Here is a 23,822-nt window from a genome sequence, read left to right as displayed (position 1 = left end):
GGCTCCTGGTCTCATTCCACATTCATTTTAAAATCCTGGTGCTGACCTTTGGAGCCCTGCATGGTCAGGCTCCCTCCTATAGACTTGTTATGTCCCTACACACCCTCTTGGAGGCTGAGATCATTGGATCAGAAGCTACTTATGGTCCCTTGTACTCGTTTCAGGACCCAAGGAGACCGCTCCTTCCAGATTGTTGCACCAAGGCTCTGGAATGATCTTCTGCTCTCTTTACGTTCTTTGGACTCTGCTGATGTTTTTAAGAGTGAACTCAAAACCCACTTGTTTCTCCAGGCGTTCTAACAACAGTAGATTAAGGGTTGTTATATGACCACAATGTTTATTTTAACCCTTTCATGTACGAATTATGAGAACCTTCATCGAAATTTTTTCCTGAGTGTTTTTATTCTTCTTTAGGCATGAAAAAACAATGCAATTGAAAATTTTCTTCTGAAAAATAAATTTAAAAAATAAATGAAATAAAAAATATTTTAAAAATTTTAAAAATACATTAAAAAAAAAACAATAATGAAAAAAAACAAAATCTTATGAACCTATTTTTCATGAAGTTGCAAAAATGTCCACTCAGCTGGACACCACACGTTTAATTTTTTAACACACAGAAACATGTATTTACTTAAAAATTGTGTGAAAACTATGGGGAGGGCTTGTGATTCTGGGGGTTTATGCTCAGGAGAGATCTACATAATGTTACCAATTCATGTCAGAAAAGATATGTAGTGTCTTAAAACTTTAATAAAGATATGTGTTTAAAAAAAAAAAAAATGACAAGAACCACAAAATCCATGAATATACGAGAGAACAGCTGTAGAATAGCTGTCCACTGTAGTGACCACTGTGCATGAAAGGGTTAATTTATATGTTTTTGTGGTTGTAATTTTATGTGTTTTCTAGTTGTATTTTATTGTCTTTTGTGAAGCACTATGTGACTTCTCTTGTCTGTGAAAGGTGCTAGATAAATTAACTTTGCTTGCTTGCTAGTGTAGTTAGGTTTTGTTTTGTGTGTCTGAAAAATGCTGCACGTTTACTGATCTCATTAACCCTATAACACCAAACATATCATATTTGATACATGAGTTTTGAAGCCCTCTACATGATCAGTGTGATATATTTTTTTCATGTATACAATTAGATACATGCAATACATGGATAATGCACTGGGGGGGAGGAATTCGTTCACCAGAGACCTTTCCAGTGACACTACAAGACTGTCATTAATGAGAAAGGAGGCAGAACTTTGACAATTTTGAAAAGGAATTACCAACTTGTTGGACATATTTGTGTTACATTATGTTTTTGTTTGTTCAAAAATAATAACATTGGAGCATTGAGACCTGATGTATCAAATACGATACAAAATTGAAACTCATACATGGAAATTGATAGTTGAAAAAAAAAAAGTTTTGGTTGTTCAGAAGGACCAATAAAGGCTCCAGTTTCAAAAGAACTGGAATTTTCTGTCAATGATTTAATGGTTCAGGCTTTACAAAGTTAACAGAGCATGTTTTTAATAGTTTTGCAAGTAAATCAGTGATTTAAAGATATATTGGGTCTTAATTGGTTTAACTTAATGGTAAATTAGTGATTAATACTTAGTAGATAACTTGTCATTCACAGAATTATAAGTTGGAGTACGTACAGTATTGCAGAGAGCACGCACAATCAGTTCAGTTCACATTTTATTTACAAATCATTTAAAAATACGTATGTAACTTGTATTCATAATTTACAGCAAGATATGATTATGTAAAAAGGGTAACACCAGAAGTTGTCCATAGCTTAAAAATGGGGTCCTAAGACATTAAGCAAACAATAAGTACACCAACCTTTAAAATACACATCTACTGTATAGTTGGTTGTAATTATTACAGCAGTGACATCAGCTGGTACTGTGCAATAAGACTTTATACTGAAACAAGGGGGAAAAAACCCACATGATCACCTTCCTAATCTGCTCTGTGAGACACTCCCAGCAGGTGGGGGCTCAGCATTTCCCAGATTGAGCCACCATGAAACCTCTTGCACAAGAGGGTCATGTAAGCGTGATTTAGAAAATAAATAACAGCGTGTATGTGTGTATGTGGATGAGTGATGCTGGCATGTTGAGTGGAACAAAATAAGTGGGGAGGCCTGCTGTGACCGTGGTGCGCTAACAGCAGAGACATTATGTCATTGAAAGGACTGAGCCGCTGATGACATGCTCTGGCGGAGTAAATCTAACGTTGACCGCAGCCCTGTAATCTGGTGGCATGTGTCCCTCTCACATGTTTATATAAGTGGAGCAAATGAGATTGGAGATGGTAGCGGAAGGCAGAATGAGGGGATGCATCAGGGACTGTAAAATATGTCTAGACACCCGAAGAGATGCCATGTGGCAGCTGTCACTGTGGTGATGAGCCTCACATTCCCACTGTGAACTTGTCACATACTGGTTTTTGGTCAGAGCATCACATTTTAGGGTTTAGACAATGCCATAGTTACAGTTAGTTTAAATTTAGATATAAAAACACTTCATTAGGGTTAAGAAATGGATCATAGAAGGAGCCAAAATAAGACAAAAATTAAAAAAAAAAAAAAAAGAAATTTAATGACATCACCTGACACATTTACATCCGTATGGTGTCCTGCATGTTGAAGTGGATGCCATATGGATACCCAAGGTGTCCCTCATCTGCTAGTTACATGTTTCTTTTGTCTGTTCTGGACTCATTAGTTAAAGCGTTAGTAACTCTGGTCCACACTCAGACAAATTAAAAAACAGTAAGATGAATTCCACATAGAGCTACTGTAGAAACATGGCAATGGAACATGGTGGACCTGGAATAAATGACTCCTTTAAAGACACTGCAAACAATGACTCTCCCCTTACAGGGTGGGGAAGCAAAATTTACAATATTTAGAGGCAGGGATTGAAAGACAGTGTATGACCAATTAGTTTATTGAAAGTCATAACAATTTATTTGCCACAAGAAAATTGACATAATAGAAAATGTTTTTATTCTATGTGTCCTCCTTCTTTCTCAATAACTGCCTTCACACGCTTCCTGAAACTTGCGCAAGTGTTCCTCAAATATTCGGGTGACAACTTCTCCCATTCTTCTTTAATAGTATCTTCCAGACTTTCTCGTATTAGTTTTGCTCATAGTCATTCTCTTCTTTCCATTATAAATAGTCTTTATGGACACTCCAACTATTTTTGAAATCTCCTTTGGTGTGACGAGTGCATTCAGCAAATCACACACTCTTTGACGTTTGCTTTCCTGATTACTCATATGGGCAAAAGTTTCTGAAAAGGTATGGATAATAGTGTTAGGTATGATTATGACATCAATATATGTTTGGTTTCAAAACAATTGACATAGTGCCTGCTGAGAAAAAACAACTAAATGTTCATTGTAAATTTTGCTTCCCCACCCTGTATATAGTAATGAAAACATAATCATGAATGTTATATTCCACTTCTGTGGTTATAAAGCTGCACAATTTTGGCCAAAAATAAAGTCTCGATTTTTTTTCCTCTTAAAACTCAATTTTCTGATTTGATTTCCATGATGGGTCCACAAAAGTTATACCAATGTAAGTCAGTGACAGGCATTAGTCATGTGTGTGTGTGTGGATGACGTAGGATGAATGATTCATATGCAGTTATATTTAAATTGGGGAACCATATGCGGAGACCTTGGGTCCGACCCAGGACAGGCTGGAGGGATTATATCTCTTGGCTGGCCTGGGAACACCTCGGGATTCCCCCAGAGGAGTTGGTGGATAAGGCTGGGGAGAGGGCTGTCTGGGCTACTCTGCTGAGGCTGCTGGCCCCATGACCCAGACCTGAATTGGAAGAAGACGGCACAGTACAGATCCATGCGTGGACAATGTAAGATGAGTGATCCTCATGCAGTTATATTTGGATTTGGGGATCCGTGCTTGTCTGTAGTGTAAAAATAAAATACGATTAAATAAGTTATTTTTTAAATGCCATTATTTTTCCTGTAATTAATTAAATAAAATGACTGCATTTAAGTCCTAGCCCTAGTAAATATCTAAACTTTGTGTTTGTCACATTAAGAATTTTTTTAAAATATTGCTTGGAAATGTGCTTAACCCTTTCATGCATGAATTATGAGAACCTTAATCAAGATTTTTTTCCTGAGAGTTTTTAATCTTCTTTAGGCATTAAAAAAACAATGTGATTGAAATTTTTTTTATGAACCTGTTTTTCATGGAGTTACAAAAATGTCCACTCAGCTGGACACCATGCGTTTAATTTTTGAAGCAAAGAAACATGTATTTACTGACATACTGTGTGAAAACTAGGAAATAAATGTTTTTTTTAATGTTGCTAATCTAATGTTTTCTCATATTTTAACATACTATAATAGTAGTTATTACTCACTCAAATAATGTGCAAAAAACAACAAAACACAATGTAAAAAACAAAAAGAAAAAAACAACAACAACCTGTTAATTGCAGTCTAATAACAATTAGCAATTGATTTACACTCAAATATGTTGCTACAGATCAGGTTTATCAAGAACAGGAATGTTACAGTAATGGTATGAATTGCAGTGTATTATGGAATGGTGCATAAGTATCCACTGTGTTGGTTGATATGCAAGTAAAACAACAAAATCCATAAATATACAAGAGACCAGCTGTAGAATAACTGTCCACTGTAGTGACCACTATGCATGAAAGGGTTAATGTAGTAATCTGGGGTTTTCAGACACATGTCTACAGGTTTTGTGTGTCCTGTATCTGTCTGTGTTTCTACTTTTTAGGGGGTACAAATTTAACATTGTGCATCAGCTGAATTACATCCAGTTTCATTTGTATAAAACCAAATCACAAAACAAAATGATCTCAATTAAAAGTAATGACCAGACAAATCACCCAAGAGCAAGCGCTTTACGACAGTTGGAAGGAAAACAGAAGAAAACACCTCCAACAGAACCAGGCTCGGGGGGGTCGTCCATCTGCCTCGACCAGTTGGGATGAGCAGAAAATGGAAAGAGAAAGAAAATAAAACCTTAGAAATACAGCGACAAACAGCGACAAACAGCACAAACACTGGTTCGGATGGATCACCAGTAATCACATCCATGTCCATGAACTGACTTCGGTTTAGGCCGTTAGTGGAGATACACAATCCAAACATCAGATGTTAATGCTTTAGCTTTGAATAGACTTTTGGCAAAATATTTCTCCTAATGTTGTATAAAGAAAACTGGTCTTTCAATGTATGGTGTGAACAAAAATTGCAAACCCTGATCAGCCATAACATTCTGACCACTGAAAGAAGTCTTAATAAAACTGATTATTTTATTACAGTGGTATCTTTTGCTGGGTTGAGCATTTAGTCCTCGAAGCTGATGTGTTGGAAGCAGCAAAATGACCAATGTAAGGAACTGAGCAACTTTGACAAACGTCGTATTGTAATGGTGATGACTGGGTTAGAGCATCTCCTTAACTACAGGTCTTGTTGGGTGTTCCTGGTCTGCAAAGGTATGTACTAACCAAAAATGGGCTAAGGAGGGACATCCCAATCCTAGGATTATTGAGCATCTGTGGGACATGTTCTGATCCGTGAAGGTCTACCGCTGTCCTTCTAGAACTTCAGGGATCACACCATATGACCGTACAAAGTGAAAGTGAAACTTAAGACTCTTCACTAATTCGTCTGTGTCTTTGCAAGTTTTACAAGTGGCCCTCGTGTCTTTTGGTGTGAAATATGGCCATACTTGGAGCATTTCTGCGTCAATGCCATGTCGGCTACATTTTAAACCAGAACAATGCAGCATAGTTGTGACGACATCACACACACGCAACGAAGGCAGAATCGATAAGCAGAATCATTAAGCAGGTAGTCAATTCCAAGGAAGTGAGCCACTGGGAACCGGTTCTCATAAAGGTCCAGTTCTCGATTCCCATCCCTAGGTGGTGATAATGCTCTGCTCCCATACATATTGGATTGGTTGAGATCCGGTTGTTGTTCTTTAGATACTTTTGGTAGGTACTAACCACTTTATATTAGGAATGAACAACAAAATGTGGAGATGCTCTGACCCAGTGATTTCCCCATCAGTTTCTCCCTTGTCAAAGTTACTCAGATCCCATCTCTTGACATTTTGCTGTTTCTAACACAACTTCCTGGTCTACATGTTGACTTGCTGCCTAATATATGTTCAACCCAGGTGCCATTGTAATGAAATAATCAATATTATTAACTCTTCTCCTTTCAGTGGTTGGAATGTTTTTACTGGTCTGGGGTTTGGTCCTATTGGAATGAGATAATCAACATTAAAACGACTTCTCCTACCAGTAGTCAGACTGTAATGGCTGATCGGTGTATGAATGAATAAAGAACAGCTAAAGTGTAGAAAACTGAACAAAAATTGTATATTCATTATGTTTAGTCCTGGATAGGCCTTGACAGTTAAAGTCCAGACGCGACAACTGATGCAGCCTCTGCTCCATCTGCTTCTATGAATGAGGTTAATTGAAAATCCTTCTCTGTATTTTAATAGATCATTGTCCAGTCTTTTTCATATATCCTCATGTAGCTACCTGCAGTTATGTGCAGAACATAATTACTAAAACATGCACATACTGTAAATACGAGAAAACATGTCCTTGAACACCCTCACAAAAGCTGAGTCCTTCATAAAAACATATTTGTTAATATAATACACAATTTTCTCCATGACATCATTACACTCCACCACCATCTCATGTCAGACAGTGTATGATGTGGTTTTGCACAGGATGTACAAGACGTAGTTGTACTAAGTATCGTTTTTTTTTAATGATGAATGTGATGAAACTCATGACACTTTACTGAGAAACATAATGTTCCCAGTCTGGAATTTGAGTAATCTGCTTTACAAAGACAGTAAATGAGATTCTTAACAGGGAATGCTTAATATTTAATACTGAGAGGGCATGCGGCTAGAGTTTTCATAAAGGCAGTATCCTTGGACTTCTATTCAGAAGTTTGGGGTAACAGGACAGACGTAGGACAGTCCTGGTTCCAGATGGGTTTGGCTCCAAAGTAGGGGTGGGCGATATGGCAAAAATATTATCAGGATTTTTTAAAAATAAAATCACGATCTTGATTTTATTGCAATTCTGTAAGGCAAGGCAGGGCGAGGCAGGTTTATTTATATAGCACATTTCATGTACAAGGCAATTCAAAGTGCTTTACATAAAACATTAAAAGCATTACAGCAGAAGCAATAAAAAGTATAGGCATGAGAGAAACAAACAAACAAAACAAAATTAGATAAATAGATAAAACAGATAAACAGATAAAACACATAAAGACTTTAAGCTTAAAAGAATAAAAACTATTCAAATGCAGCTGAGAACAGGTGGGTCTTTAACCTGGATTTAAATAAACTGAGTGTTTCAGCTGATCTGAGGTTTTCTGAGAGTTTGTTCCAGACACGTGGAGCATAGAAGCTGTTCTGACTCTGGGAACTGACAACAGACCAGATCCAGATGACCTGAGGGGTCTGTACATTGATTTTTGAGACTAATTTGCATATTTGCGAGGGGGGGTTGCATATCATCCAGTACATTGCCCCCACAACCCACGGTTGCAAATTCATTTTCGGGGGGCAGCTGGTACTCAATGATAAGGTGAGGGGAGCTCACTTTCACTTTCTCACAGGTTTATCTACAGAACTATATAAACCCCCCAATCATGGATTGAGGTTCACGAAGGGGGGGTTGAATAGCATCCAGCACATTGTCTACCCCCCCATCCCATCCCACAAATTTTTTTGGACATGATTTTCCAGCTGATGATGCTGTTAGTGGGACGTAGTTAAAAAAAGGTTGAGAAACCCTGTTGTAGACGATTCCACAATCTCTCTGCTTTGTCGGATTGTCAATACGTTCTAATCCATCACGATCTAATATCATCATATCGCACATCCCTAACTTACATGATCAGTACGAGAGGAACGGAAGGCTTTATGAGTTGTTGTGAGCATAAATTTTAAAGCCTAATTTCTGAATGTTCTGGGATGAATAATGCACCCGAGATGAAGGAGCAGGATGAGGCTGATTAAAAAGTTTTTGGTTTCTTGTGTGTTTCCGGTGATTAATGGCTCTTTTTATTCAGTAGATCCTACTCTGAATTACTGGAGATAATTAAAGAAACAAATGAGAAAGCGTCACCTGAAAATACTTTTATCAGTCCATATGCCAGAAAGATAAATAATGATTAATTTTGTCTCCAGGCAACAGTGAGAAAAACTCAACAAAACCTCAGCGTTGCAATCAACTCTTATAATTTTAATTCATTTGAGGCAGTGAGCATCTTGCCTTCAATGCAGATGGATCTGTTCCCTTCAAATAGACTTTCTTTTTAAATCCCCTGGCAGCAGTTCTGTGTTAACTTTCCATTTGGGTTTGACTTTGCCCTTCACTTCAGGAAAAAAAAAAAAAATCTTTGCAGCATTTGCAACTGAATGCTAATGCTCCTCATAGAAAATGACAGAACTGAGCAGTGGCAAATAGTGTTTAGAGCTTTTAACCTTTTCTTTTCCCCCGAATGTGGTACACATTTAATTTTCTGCTTTGGTCCTTCATGTGCTTTAATAAAAACCTCTGTCTAGTTAACATTCCACCCTACTGTCTTTCCTACTCGCTGTGACTTTCAGTTCTTAGTGTATTATCAGTTGATATGATTTTTTATGAAAGTTGGGAGAAAAGAACAGGGCATTTATGGGTCACTGGTGAATGTGGGATTTGTGTCTTCCTGTGTGACTCAGTTGTCAGTGTCACTCTGCTGAGTTGTCATGAAGACAGATATGGATCAGATGTGTTGATTGACTGTGTCAGTAAAATACATATGAAGTGTCAGAAAGTTGTTAGCTTTAGGCATTATCCTGCGCAGTGAAGGCAAACGGTCTTGTTTTTATCCATGTCCATCAGTAAGTGATGACAATAAATCATTATGAAAGTTGCTATTTATATTTACTAAGTGAATATCAGGAATAAGCCAGCTAAGTAGAAAAAATGACTTTCTGCTGCTAAATACACAGCCTAGACAATAATCCGTTTCAGTTCTTTAAACCTATAACTGATGCAGTGAGGAGCTTCTCATTTCTTAATCAACCATCAGTTTTTAGAGCAGTGTTTAGAGCAGTGGGGTCACCTGGAATTCAAATGGGGTCACCTGAAATTTCTAGTCATTCATAAAAATAAAAATAAAACATTTACTATTAAAAAAATATATGGTGAGTTGAGAGAGACAATCACAATCCATAAAAGACATGACAAACTGTGAAACTGAAACTGAAGCACTGTGGTTCTGTTTATCTTTCAAATATTCATTGATTCATTGTGGTCGGTTTCAGATGCTGCAGCTCTTTCGTAATTCATAGTTTGAGTTATTGTTTGTTCAGTATTAATTGTCAGCCTTGTAAATCCAAGCTGGACTGACTGTACATATCCTGACCAAGGAAAATCAAATTCTCACTTTGTGCAGTAATCTACACCTGGCTTTTCTGCCTCCGTCCAGAATAATATACATTATATAGAATAAATGTCATCTAAAATTAATGTTTATTTGGAGCATAGTATAGCAAACTATTACATGATCAAAAACAAATTCATTTTAGCCCCCCCAAAAATGTCTCCGTTTTGAATGTCTGGGGTCACCAGATATTTGTGATGTTAAAATGGGGTCATGAGCCAAAAAAGGTTGGAAACCACTGTTTTAGAGAGAATAAAAACTGGACTGTGTTTCAATGGAAAAAGGTCATGTGGTCTGATGAGTCCAGGTTAGAGATGTAACGATTAGCTATTTTGGTGCTACGATTATCGACAGAGAAATAATCGCGGTTTCATGATTAGTACAATTATTTTGCGGGGGTGCGGTCCGTGCCGCATGTACCTCACAACGGGTACGTGCAGACTATACGACCATACAGGGTGGGGAAGCAAAATTTACAATCAACATTTAGTTGTTTTTTCTCAGCAGGCACTACGTCAATTGTTTTGAAACCAAACATATATTGATGTCATAATCACACCTAACACTATTATCCATACCTTTTCAGAAACTTTTGCCCAGACAGCCCTCTCCCCAGCCTTATCCACCAACTCTTCTGGGGGAATCCCGAGGTGTTCCCAGGCCAGCCAAGAGATATAATCCCTCCAGCCTGTCCTGGGTCGGACCCAAGGTCTCCGCATATGGTTCCCCAATTTAAATATAACTGCATATGAATCATTCATCCTACGTCATCCACACACACACACACACATGACTAATGCCTGTCACTGACTTACATTAGTACAACTTTTGTGGACCCATCATGGAAATCAAATCAGAAAATTGAGTTTTAAAAGGAAAAAATATCGAGACTTTATTTTTGGCCAAAATCGTGCAGCTTTATAACCACAGAAGTGGAATATAACATTCATGATTATGTTTTCATTACTATATACAGGGTGGGGAAGCAAAATTTACAATGAACATTTAGTTGTTTTTTCTCAGCAGGCACTACGTCAATTGTTTTGAAACCAAACAGATATTGATGTCATAATCATACCTAACACTATTATCCATACCTTTTCAGAAACTTGCTTTTTGAGTAATCAGGAAAGCAAACGTCAAAGAGTGTGTGATTTGCTGAATGCACTCGTCACACCAAAGGAGATTTCAAAAATAGTCGGAGTGTCCATAAAGACTGTTTATAATGTAAAGAAGAGAATGACTATGAGCAAAACTATTACGAGAAAGTCTGGAAGATACTGTTAAAGAAGAATGGGAGGAGTTGTTACCCGAATATTTGAGGAACACTTGCGCAAGTTTCAGGAAGCGTGTGAAGGCAGTTATTGAGAAAGAAGGAGGACACATAGAATAAAAACATTTTCTATGATGTAAATTTTCTTGTGGCAAATAAATTCTCTTGACTTTCAACAAACTAATTGGTCATACACTGTCTTTCAATCCCTGCCTCAAAATATTGTAAATTTTGCTTCCCCACCCTGTACGTCCCTTTGCAAAGTGAAAGTGAAACTTACTAATTCCTCTACATCTCCTGCTGTTGTGACGCTCATTTACCTTTTTACCTCCAGAAACTCAGCTAACTTTCATTTCATTTCATGCAGTTTTTTTTGGGATCAATAAAGTGTATTTACTGCATCAATTCACAAGTTAACCCTCCTGAAGCTTGTATGACAGTCTGAACTGATAGAGAAGAACAGCCTTCCTCTACAAAAGCTGTGCAGCCAGATTGTTGTGAATGGGTTACACAATGGTAGCCTGAAGCTGCGTGGATGACAATAGTAAATGCAAACTCTATGGAAACAAAAGTGAGCCCACATCGAAAATATATTTATGGTCAAGATAGTTCAGAAATATGTCCGCCCCCTGAGACAGACGGTCAGCTGGTTCCTTCTCTGTCATTTTCACTTGTGGAATGTTGAATGCAGCGCTTGTGTAATGTTACTTTTGTTCTGTGTGGGAAACCCATATTGGCGTGTCTTTGGTTCCACTCTTAATCTACTGTACTTTATGAGACGGTTTTTGGCTGCCTTGACAATCAATTTACCGTGACGTTTAAAATTGCAATTAATCGTAACACCGTGACATCGTTACAGCCCTCGTCTAGGTTGACCCTGTTCCAGAGTGTATGTCTTAGTCCTGGTGCCTACAGTACAAACCTGTGGGGGCAGTGTTACGATCTGGAGATGCTTGTTTACAACGTTATGTGTCCATAAAATTTGGTCAGCTGAGATTGAATATACTAAATAACCAGATCTGGACATCAGTGGATTTTTTTCTTCACTGATGACACAGACATATTCCAAGATGACTACACCAGGATTCATCAAGATCAGATTGTGAAAGAGTGGTTCAGGAGCAGGACACATGGTTTGGACATCACAGAGTCCAGACCTAAATCTCATTGAGAATTACTGGGATGTGATGGAGAAGACTTTGCACAGTGGTCTGACACTGCCATCAGTACAAGATCTGAACAGAAATGTATGCAGCTCTAGACAGAAATAGCCTAAAGGTTGTAGCAAAAAAAAAAAAAAGGTGGTTCAAAGAAATGTGTGGGATGTTTGTTGGTTGAGCTGTGTACATGACCAACACTTCTAGAAGGTCAGAAGTGATGATTTTACAGGGATTACTATTGTATGAGCCCAAGGATGTGTTAATGCTGTATTTCTAGGTCAGCTGGTCATACCTCAGGAATGGTTACAATATGTGGCTAAATGTTTTCTTGTGCTCAAGGATGAACTGAAATGAATTTGTGACAAGGTCTTGTTGCGTTCAACAAGACTTCATATCTGTTCTGTCTTATCAGCGTGATATCTGAGGAATGCCATATTTGGCTTAAATGTTCACTCTGGCTCAAGAACATACTGATGAGAGTTTGGTTACCAAAGATCCAGGTCATTTTGACCTGACAGAAATCATTTATGGCCACAGCTACTGGTAACTACTGGTAACTGAGAGAACTGAGTGAACAGACTGTTATGCAAGGATAGAAGATGCATTTCAGTGAAGTCATGATTCTTTGCTCAGGAAAATGTTCCATATGTGGCATTTAATTATTAACAGAATGTTGCTCAAGACAATGGGTCTCATAAGGTAGTAGTAGAATGTAACTCATGTACAACATCCTTACTTCTTGCCAATAAGTAATGAAATATTAATGAGGGAAAGACAGAATTGTGCCAAATATTGAGGAACTCATTTGTATCATCTTCATAATGGCATAAAGTCTGTCATAGAATTGGGGGTTTCCTTTGCGTGCATTACAAACTGCTACCAATGATCCAGAAGCCACATCATTACCTAATGTTTACAGCTTTGCACAGTGGAAAACTAGAAAAGCACTCGGAGAGCGCAGACCTCCGCTAAGGGAGATCAGTGCCGCCCCCCCCCCCCCGATCACCACCAAAATTTAATCATTTGTTCCTTGTGCCAGTATCAACATTGGCTGAAATTTTCATCCAAATCCGTCCATAACTTTTTGAGTTATCTTGCACATGGACAGACGGACAGACAAACCAATGCTGACAAAAATATAACCTCCTTGCCGGAGCTAATAATATTAAAGGAGTGATATTTTGCTTTTTTAAATGGCATTATGCATTTAAAAACATTTTCCTGTGGTCTACATGAACTGTAAATGTTATGCTTGGGTCTGAATTCTTCATTAATTCAACTCCACAGATCCATCTTCAACCCTGTTTCTAAGTAGTGACACGAGGAAGGTAGTTTTAAGCACTGGCACTTTAAATGCAAATGAGCCACTTCACGCCCCACCCCCTCCAGGTTGTTGATCATGCTTCTCTGTCCAGTTCAGCCACTTGTTTTCATTAATACAACCAACAACTGAACATTTTAGTTAATTGGCTCAAAGTTTGAACATATTTTCAGTATGGACTACAACCGAATGTTATATGTGCAAATGTCGTGACGTAACTAGTTATAAAATGTAACAAATTAAGCAGGAATTAAAACGGGCTGTAGAAATCCACTTGATTTTTGCCAGACGACTTTTGGACGTTCAGAGGCTCTGTAGTGAACACGGAAACACCATCATCTTCTACAACATTGATTCACCTGTAAAACCCATGGAGTTGGATCAGTGACAGTGGATAAACACACTGGGTTTATGTTCAGTTAATGGTATGTTTTGATGAAAATGTCAGTTTTTATTCAGTTTTCTCTGTTTTTGATTTAATAACCCTCAATTTTAATCTAAGGTTTTATGAACATCTACATGATCAGTAAATGAAATATTGGGAAAAAAACAGATTTTTACTGGAAAAAATGCAAAATACAGAGGATTATTTCATGATAAATGATGACAGATCACTTAAGAAATGTTAAATATAGAGACAAAAATCATTTGGGAACTACCACAAAAGTAGCACTGGGTCTTTGTGGGTTAAATATGTGAAATCAGAAATACTATATATAGATGCTTTTAACAGTCAGGTTTTCAGCAAGTGTTAACATAACATGGAATTAAAATTTCCTAAAATGAAACTGTCACCATTAATGAATCACTTTGTCTGCAGGGAAGCAGAGCGTCAGTGGAGTTTTAGGTGAGAAACCAATTATCACTTACAGAGTTACAGGCATCATCATTTAGGAAGTTTAGTTAAGATAACGTGACAGTTCATCTGGAAAAACAAAACAACCCAGATTAATGTTACGTCATAAGATCCTCCATATCAGGGCCCATATTAACAGTGTTTGCATATAGGACTATGTATTTTTCCATCAGTGCATCAAATCTTTACTGAGAAATCAAGAAGAGATGGTTTAATTTTGATATAGACTAAGTGTATATTTTTTGGGGAGGGGTGGGGTTTTTATCTTCACAGAGTCAGAGCTGAAACCTACAACTTTGGTCATTAATAAATACTTCATAATGAGTATAAAGAGACGATATGCAAGTAGTTGATGGTAAATACGTACGTTAAAGGGGTCATATTTTGCTAAACGCACTTTTATTAGTCTTTGGTTCATTTATTTGTGTACTTGGACCCTAATATTTCCAAAAGTTTGAATTTGAACCCTCCAGGTGCTACAAAGCTATCTTTACATTCATTTTAGCAGAAAATCAAGTGGATTTCTACAACCTGTTTTAATTCCTGCTTAATTTGTTACGTTTTATAACTAGTTACATGACGACATTTGCACATATAAGGTCAAGACTTCTGACGAACATTTCTCCGAGTGCGACATAATTGTTTATCAGCAGCAGCAGTTGTAGTCCATACTGAAAATATGTCCAAACTTCGAGCCGATTACCTAAAATGTTCAGTTGTTGGTTGAACGGGACAGAGCAGCACAGTCAACAACCTGGAGGGGGCGGGGCATGAAGTGGCTCATGTGCATTTAAAGGGCCAACACTCAAAATGACCTTTCTGGTGTCATTACTCAGAAATAGGGTTGAAGATGGACCTGTGGAGTTGAATTAATGAAGAATTCAGACCCAAGCAGAGCATTTACAGTTTATGGAGACCACAGGGAAATGTTTGAAAATGCATAATTCCATTTAAAAAAGCAAAATATCACTCAGTTCAGTTCAGTTAACTTCAGTTAAAAGTACGGATGTGAAACTCTCAGTATTAGTCTAACATTGATAAACCCTGTAAAACTGGAGAAATGATAGTTTTAAATTGATAGTACAACAATATTCAATTCTATATTTATGTTCATATTTCCAAATTATGTTTGAATTTTTCATGTTCCAAAACAGTACATTAAGCATGTTTGCAGTTTTTATTGTTAAGTTGATGATTTTTATGTATGTTTTGGTCCAATATGTTAATAAAGTAGGTTAAAATGAAAAGTAATTATCAGTTCAAGAAGGTCAAGTTGTGCTAGAAAAGAAATATAAACATGGCTAGGGTCAACATTTTTTATGTGGTATATAAAGGCAAAATTAAAAGTGTTCTAAGGCGGCCAAAGGAGGCTCAGACCCCTAAGGATTTATTTCACATGAGCAGTTGCAGCAAACTTTTTTTTTTTTTTTTAAATTAGTCCGTTAGTACTTTTGCTTTGGTTCAGTGATACATCTACATTTGCGTGAAGTGAAAAACTGAACCTGGTTTGTGAGATCAGCAGCTTCATTACTCAGATGTGTTGCAAATGAAAAAGACAAATTCTCATTTTATACTCTTGAAATATTTGTATATTATTATTCAGATAATTAAGTCCTTATTACATTTCAGAATATTCTGGGATGAGAGCAGCCGTAAAAAAAAAAATTCATGTCCAGGAACTGAATTCATTGTCACTACTCGTAGTTGAAAAGGTGGGAGCTTTGAAAGGACAAAATGGAAACCGTGGCCTTGGTCTGTGAAAAGAAAGGAAAAAAAAAAAATACATGACGCAGAAATATAACAGGATTCCACACTGAATATGTCCAAATGGTTTCTTTTATCTAGTGTCTAAAACCGCCTGTGTTTCTAGTATAGAAGTCAACCTTAAAGGACGCGTGCATATTTAGATAATCCAAACACAGGCCATTGTCATGTTAAGGCTTACCTTGGTCTTTTTTTATACATCTTATTTCATGATGCTGGTGTGAGTGACTCACTCAGTTCTGAATGGCAGGCTGGGTTTATAAACCTCCGCCAGCCCCTCAACACATGAGTTTGGAGGCCACTTGTCTCTTCAGTGTGTCACGTATGCACATGCAGCAAAGACCGACCGCCTCAGCATCCTCACTTCTCCAACTGGAGGGCACGGGAGCGTCAACACACTTCTTCATCATGAAGTACTTCTTCCTATTGCTCTTCTCACTGCTGTTGGTATCTCGCGGATCTTCGGCCGTCATCACAGGGGTAAGTGGAAGCAAACAGGTAGATGGTAGATGGTAGAACTCTGCATTTTGGGACAATGGAGGGACTGTGAAGTTACAGAAAGGTGAATTTTCAATGAGTTTTTTACTCTTTAGAGAAAAAAAAAGACTTTTAGAAGAAACTTTTAGAGGTGGTAGAAAAAAAATTAATTAAATTATGAGAGTTTAGGGCAAAAAGAATATCCCAAGTGCCTATATTAGCTGAATTTTACCTTATTTACCTTAACTTTATTCAAAATTTATTTACATATTTTCACATTATTCAACCATGTAGTGAAAAAGTTAATCTAAAGAGGATTAAAAATCTTACCACGCATACAATAATTATATATTTTTTGCCATGAATATAGACTATTATTATTAGAAATAACAGGACAGAAGGCAGTTATTTATCCCTGTACAAAACGTAAATATGAAATATATATTAGGAACTTATTCTATGGAGGATTTCTCCCACCCGAACCAGAACGTCCCTAATTCCTTGCTCATAAATCACCATAACCTGCTAATAAAACACCCAGCCCTGTCACAACAACCCCGTCACGCGTTGCTCCTGATGTGACATGCAGCCATAAAACAGAAAGTGATTTTCATCCACGTCTGTCACATGAAATCACTGCCGTTCGTCTTCATTCTGCTCCATTCATCTCATCCGAAGTGAGGGCTGCCACTCCGCCTCACATCCTGACGTTCAGAAACAATCAATCACCAGCGGTCCTGTGTGTGCCGCTGAGATATGATATGACTAATAATGTAATAACACTGCCATTAATACAGGCCAATGGAACAGCGGATTGCACGCATTTCCCGCCTAATTAAACGCCGACTATCAGCCACCTGCCTCTTCCTGCTCATGTAAAAATAACACAATTGAATTTAACTGTATTACGTAACATTGCATGCCGATAGACTTCAGAAGAAGGAGTTGTTCTGCCTCTTCTGCTCGTCCATAATCATTCACAGCACATTCCTTCAGTAGACTTGAAGTGGATTATTTCTACGTTTTGGTTCGAAAAGAGGGAATCGAAGGGATGGATGGGGTTTAATGTGAAGAGAGAGAGGATCTTCAGGTGTAGAGGAAGAAGGTCAGGGAGGAGGAATGGAAGAGACACACCTAGATATGGGAAATAGGATTGTAGAGCTTTAATGTCGCTTTTGTCTTTCACTGTTTTTGTCTCTTACATCGTTTTTTTTTTTCGCATTTGTCATTTTTGTCTTTAGTGATATTTTTATTTTACTTTTTTTGTATTTTACATCAAAATGAAAGAATAAAACAAGTGAAGTATGAATTTAATTCCAAAAAATAAATGTTGTATCATCTCTGGACCCTAATTTATAGAGAAATGTCATGGATTAACGGCATATTTGCAACGTTTCTGCCTTATAGATAGATAGATAGATAGATAGATAGATAGATAGATAGATAGATAAAAATGTCTTGAATTAACTACATATTTACGTTTCCATGTTATCTGTGTTTTTATGTCATTTTTTTGTCTTACATCATTTTTTTTGCATTTGTGATTTTTGTCTTTAATGATATTTTTATTTAGCATTTTTTACGTCTTTTTTTTTTTTTTTTTTTTACATCTTTTACATCAAAATGAATAAATAAAAGTGAACCGTGGCATTAAATTCTAAAAAATAAATGTGTCACCTCTGGACCCTAATTTATAAAAATGTGTAATGAATTAATGACATATGTACAACGTTCCATGGTGTCACTACTTTTACGTCATTTTTGTCTTTCATTTTTTTTGTCTCTTACATCATTTTTTTGCATTCGTCATTTTTATCTTTAATGATATTTTTATTTAGCATTTTTTACCTCATTTTTTCCCCACATCTTTTACATCAAAGTGAAAGAATAAAACAAGTGAATCTAGATTCCAAAAAATAAATGTTATATCACTTCTGGACCCTAATTTATAAAAATATGTAATGAATTAACGACATATTTACCATGTTTCTGCCTTATTGCTGCTTTTATGTCATTTTTGTCTTTCACTGAGTTTTGGTCTCCTACATAATTTTTTCACATTTGTCATTTTTGTCTTTAACGATATTTTTGACCTCATGTTTTTGTTTGTGTTTACATCTTCTTTTCTTAATTTCCTGGATTTTTTGTCCTTTACGTCATAATTGTCATATGCCGTTGTTGTCTTGTTGCATCTTTTAGTTCATTTCTTGTCTTTTTTTAATGTTGCATGTGTCATTTTTTTCTTTTGTGTTTTTTATTTTGCATCTTTTACATCATTTTTAGCTTTGACACAGTTTTCTTCTTGTTGCCTCTTTTTTTTGCCCTTTATATCTTTTTTTTTATCTTTTACATATTGTTTTTCTTGTCATTTTTCTTCTACTTTTAGTCAGTTTTTTGTTATTCGTTATTATTTTTCAATTATTTTGTCTATTGTGTATTTTTTGTCTTGTTGCATCTTTCTGTCATTTTGGTTGGACTTTATTTTGACCCCAGTTTTGTAACACAGATCTATGTACACCGTGTATCTTATCTGACATTAACCAATGGGTGATTAATCCATAATTATGACTCCAGAGAGCAGATAGAAGGTGTTCCTTTTTTTTTTTTTTTTTGCTTTTTTTTTGCTTTATGAGAAAAAAAACCATCTGCTTTAATACAGCCTCGTGTCCTTTTTACTGAACACATGATGCTTAACGTTAAAAAGGACCAAATCAGCCTCATTGTACATAGAAGTAAACACTAATTTTATTCTGTGGGAAAACAACTGACATTTCAGGCTGTTTTTATTACTGTAAATTCACCGCGTCCGTGACCTTCTGACGTGAACAGTGTGTTAGTGTTAACCTGTGGTCCTTTGTGTATGTGAAGGCCTGTGAGAAGGACTCTCAGTGCGGAGGAGGAATGTGTTGCGCGGTGAGTTTGTGGATCCGCAGCCTCCGTATGTGTACGCCCATGGGACAGGAAGGAGAAGACTGTCACCCGATGAGCCACAAAGTGAGACCCACGTCTGATGTTATGTACAGGGTTCCTGCGGGGTCTTAAAAGTCTTGAATTTACAAATCTGGGTTTAATACCTTACAAAAAAAAGTCTTTAAAATGTGTTAAATTTGATATAGTAGGTTTTAAGTTATATTGCCATAAAGTTGCTTGCTGTATTGTGTTAAAGTGTATCTGAGAAATGTCCAAGATGCAAAGAAAGTAACGTTGGTCGACTGCAATTTATACTGAAATTAGGAAACAATTATAGTTGACTTTGTTGCCCTCTATGAGAAATGACTCGGAACAGTGGGAATGAAGGCGTTGGAGTAAATAAATACATTTTCCTACATTTTAGGAGTCACACATTTTTGCCAGTATGGCCGTGAAATAGGCTGTGAAATGGACATTCAATTCTGTTCTAAGTAGTCTCACTGCAAAAATCTAAATCTTACCAAGTGTATTTTTCTCATTTCTAGTCAAAATATCTCATCACACTTAAAATAAGACATAATCACCTAAAGAGGAACTTTTCAGTGAGATATAAGAGCTTATTTTTAGACAATAGATCTTGAAAATCTTATTTCAAGAAATCTTACCAAGATAAATTTCACTTCTTCCATTGGCAGACTTTTTTTTTTTTTTTTTGCTTGAATTAAGCAAAAAAAATCTTGAATTAAGCAAAAAAAAAAAAAAAAAAGATTTTCCAGATCTATTGTCTAAAAGTAAGTTCTTATATCTCACTGAAAAATTACTTATTAGTGATTATGTCTTATTTTAAGTGTGATGAGATATTTTATCTAGAAATGAGAAAAATACACTTGGTAAGATTTAGATTTTTGTAGTGCTTAAATAGTTTTAACCCATAAAGACCCAAACATCCACTGGCAACACAAACCATCTACTGATCTAAACACTTCAATACCTGTTGATCCACTAATCTTATCAATAGATGTAAGTAATTGGTGTAAAATGCTGTTTTTCATCTTTTCATGGTCACCAGATATGACCCATTTGGAGGTTCAAAGGCTCCGTAGTTACCGTGGAAACACCGTCATCTTCTACAACATTGATTCACCAGTAAAACCCATAGATTTGGATCAATGACAGTGGATGGAGACACTGGATTTATGTTAAGTTAATATCTTTACTGAAAAAGTCACCTTTTCTGCAGTTTTCTGTATTTTTGATTGAATAATCCTCAGCTTCACTCTGAGCTTTTATGAACATCAACATGATCAGTGAATTAAATGTTGGAAAACACCTGATTTTCATTGAAAAAAAAACAAAAAATACAGAGGATAATATTACAATAAATAGTGATAAACCACTTAAGGATGCTTAAATATAGAGAAAAGTTCATTTGGGAACTGCCACACGTGTCACACTGGGTCCTTATGGGTTAAATGTAACTGGTAGAAGCCTGTTGGAACCCTGTATGTACTGTGTGTAATAGAGTTGTACTTGACGAGTGCATTAGCGGAGGAATGACCCAGAATGCGGTCCCTGAGCACTTGTCTTTGCTCCTTCAGATTCCATTCTTCGGTAAAAGACTCCACCACACCTGCCCCTGCCTCCCTAACCTCGCCTGCATCACCATCGAAGAAGGACGATCCAAATGCCTGTCGCCGTACAAGTATCCAGACTACTACCTCTGACGGCCTCCGTTAATTACACCATTTGCTACCTGCACTATTTTATCTGCCTTGAAAAGCCTGTTTCCATTTTGGTTTAATGGAATCATTTTAATTAAAGAGGAATATTTAATAACGTATTGGTTCGGTTCAGGTTAAACTGAGCTTTCTCTTTGTATTTCATACTGTATTATGACTATTAGAAGAAACCACATCCTATAGTTTTCTTGCCATTTTGGATATTTACTTACATTTGCATATTAAATGCTTATTTCTACATGTCTGTTATAAAAAGATATGATTTTTTGTGTCTCATATTGAATCATTTCTCTGATTTGATATCTATTTTAGTCAAAATAAACATGGAAACAAGCCGTCTGTCGTTCTCTTGGATCTCATTAGCGTATTGGCATTGACAATAATCCAAACTTAAAATGACAGATTGTGCTGTTTTTACACTGGGCTTCATGTCTCGGTTGTTGTTGCAAGTTTCTGGTGAGCTTTCAGCTGCCCTCTAGGGAAACATGAGGAGAAACACATGTGAAGAGTTATTCACTGAAAATAAAATGACACGCCGAGGGAAAAAGAACAAGCTGGGTTATGGTTTCCTGGCAGCGTTTTAACCCTCTTACGAAAAAAAAGACAAACAACGAGAGCATTTTAATTTGCGTTCAGTGACGAGGAAGATGGGTCTTTTCTTACATTCACCTTGGCAGCGTGTCTTCACAGGGATGGAATTAATCACTGTCAGGCTATGATTCACAGCATTTGTTTCAAAGCCCAGAGCTATAATTAGATTTGTCCAGTGTGTAAAGCAATGATTCACATCAATCTTACCACTACTACATCACTTTAGGAACGGAGATCTGTCTTCTGTAGCTCTAGACGGGACAGCGTTCAATGATCTGTGATCAAGCAAAACCCCAGATAATGGAAGTTTGAAGAAAAAAAGCTAAGTTAATGGGAGATGATGATTCACTCAGTAATGTTATGGAGCCTCAATCTGCAGGACGTTAACATCTCAACATCCTCTAGATCACAGAAACCTGATATTAGGTTCATGATGTATGTTTATATGTTGTTGCCTGTTCTCTCTACGCCATCAAAAACATGTACGATGAAAGTCTGGAGCGACTTCAGTGGCACCTCACTCCTCCTAATGTATGCTATGTGCTAATGCTAATGCTAGGTACTGTGTGTGTACAAGGCTGGATAAAATGCAGAGACTAAATTTCCCCTGCAGAGATAATAAAGCAAGTTAACCTTTTAATGATAATTGCTAATGCTAATGCTAGGTGCTGTGTGTACAGTCAGTGTACAAAATTATTAGACCACCCTTGTTTTCTTTAGTTTCTTGTTCATTTTAATGCCTGGTACAACTAAAGATACATTTGTTTGGACAAATATAATGATAACAAAAATACCTCATGAGAGTTTAATTGAAAAGCTGATATCTATCCATTTTCCATGTTTTTTTGATAATAACGAAAATTACTTCAGTTCTTACATCAATATCCATGGCATTGTACTGACAAAAACAGTGCTTTTAGGCATTCCATGTTTTCTTTTCTGTCTGTTTTTAGTCACATGATACACACAGGAGTTAGTACTTGTACTTGATTGCATAACCATTGTTTGTGATGACTTTTGATGGTCTAATAATTTTTTCCATGACTATATAAAGAGTCCTGCCTCCTCCACTGAAACCATATTTACACATATGTTTGTCAATTAAAAAGACAGTTTTACAAGCCAGGAAAATTGCAGTTTCTGGCAAAGATAGTAAAAGAAATGTGTTTTTTTTGTAAAACAGCTGAATGGACTGCATCTCTTATTATACATGATACATGCCACTAACACCAAAATGGCCGCTGATTTGCCATATTTTATTTTGTTTTTCTAGACTGAGGTGAGAAATGTGTTTAAGAGGTGAAAATATGTCCAGTCTGGTTGTGTTGAAACTGCAGTGACATCCTCAGACTCTGGACAGATCATGGACAGAAACAGTTATGATGACGTCACCTCTGTGACTTTCAGGTGTGTATTTTCAGTCTGATACTAAAACAGTTTTACAACAAACTGACTTTTAAACTGACAAACATCATGTGTAACTAGTACATAATCTAAAGTTGATCAAAAAATGACCTCTCTCTCACCACTGACGATAATACAGTATATAAAAATAGGAACAGTGTCTCTGTACCTTACCAGTATGTTCTATCAAGAATCAATAAGTTGAATTTACAAGGTTTTGTGAGTCCTGAGGTCTTGATGCAGGAGCGCAATCTCCCAATAGAAGCGGGTGGCACTTTCACTGGAGAATAATTCAACTAATTAGTGCAACAACAACAAATCGATTATAAATTAATCCAAATCGATTCTTAAACGAGTTAGCAACAAATTTGGCAGTTGGGTCTTGAGCATGTTAGTATTGAGGCATGCCCACACGCTGTGTAGTGTAACAGGAAAACACAGAGGAGCATGGCTGAGGCTTCGGATGCCGGGACAGATTTTTAAAGCTAGGTTTACATTATTTTCGCGGTTTCCACGGCAGCCCTGTTTGCCCGAAATTTCGTAACAAAACTTTATATTTATGTAACAAAACTTGAATATGGAGAAAAAAATGGCCAAAATCCCACAGCGCACTATGTTTCGGGCAGACGGAGCTGTCATGGCCACCGGGAACATAATGTAAATTTAGCTTAAGGTAGCCTAGGTGTCATGATAACTGTAGCCTGCTAGCTAGTTAGACAATATTGTTGTAATTATAACATTTTCATCCATCTGTGTTTATCAGGCCACCAGACTAACATTACCGATCATTGACTAGAACTAATAACTTTAGCCCGCTAGCTAGT

General features: G+C 36.8%; 1 protein-coding gene across 1 annotated transcript; it reads left to right on the top strand.

Annotated features, from left to right (window-relative positions):
- The first annotated feature begins 16,162 nt into the window (after positions 1 to 16,162).
- prok2 (prokineticin 2) lies at positions 16,163 to 21,291 on the top strand. Its single transcript, XM_030135495.1, has 3 exons — positions 16,163 to 16,357; positions 19,223 to 19,348; positions 20,863 to 21,291. Exons 1-3 carry the CDS (start codon positions 16,163 to 16,165, stop codon positions 20,986 to 20,988), a joined length of 447 nt encoding a protein of 148 aa, XP_029991355.1. The 3' UTR covers positions 20,989 to 21,291.
- The last annotated feature ends 2,531 nt before the right edge of the window (positions 21,292 to 23,822 follow it).

This window comes from Sphaeramia orbicularis, chromosome 5, assembly GCF_902148855.1.
Source record: "Sphaeramia orbicularis chromosome 5, fSphaOr1.1, whole genome shotgun sequence".
NCBI classification, from domain to species: domain Eukaryota; kingdom Metazoa; phylum Chordata; class Actinopteri; order Kurtiformes; family Apogonidae; genus Sphaeramia; species Sphaeramia orbicularis.
Note: the sequence above shows the minus strand (reverse complement) of the source record. Positions and strands in the feature narration are given on the sequence as shown.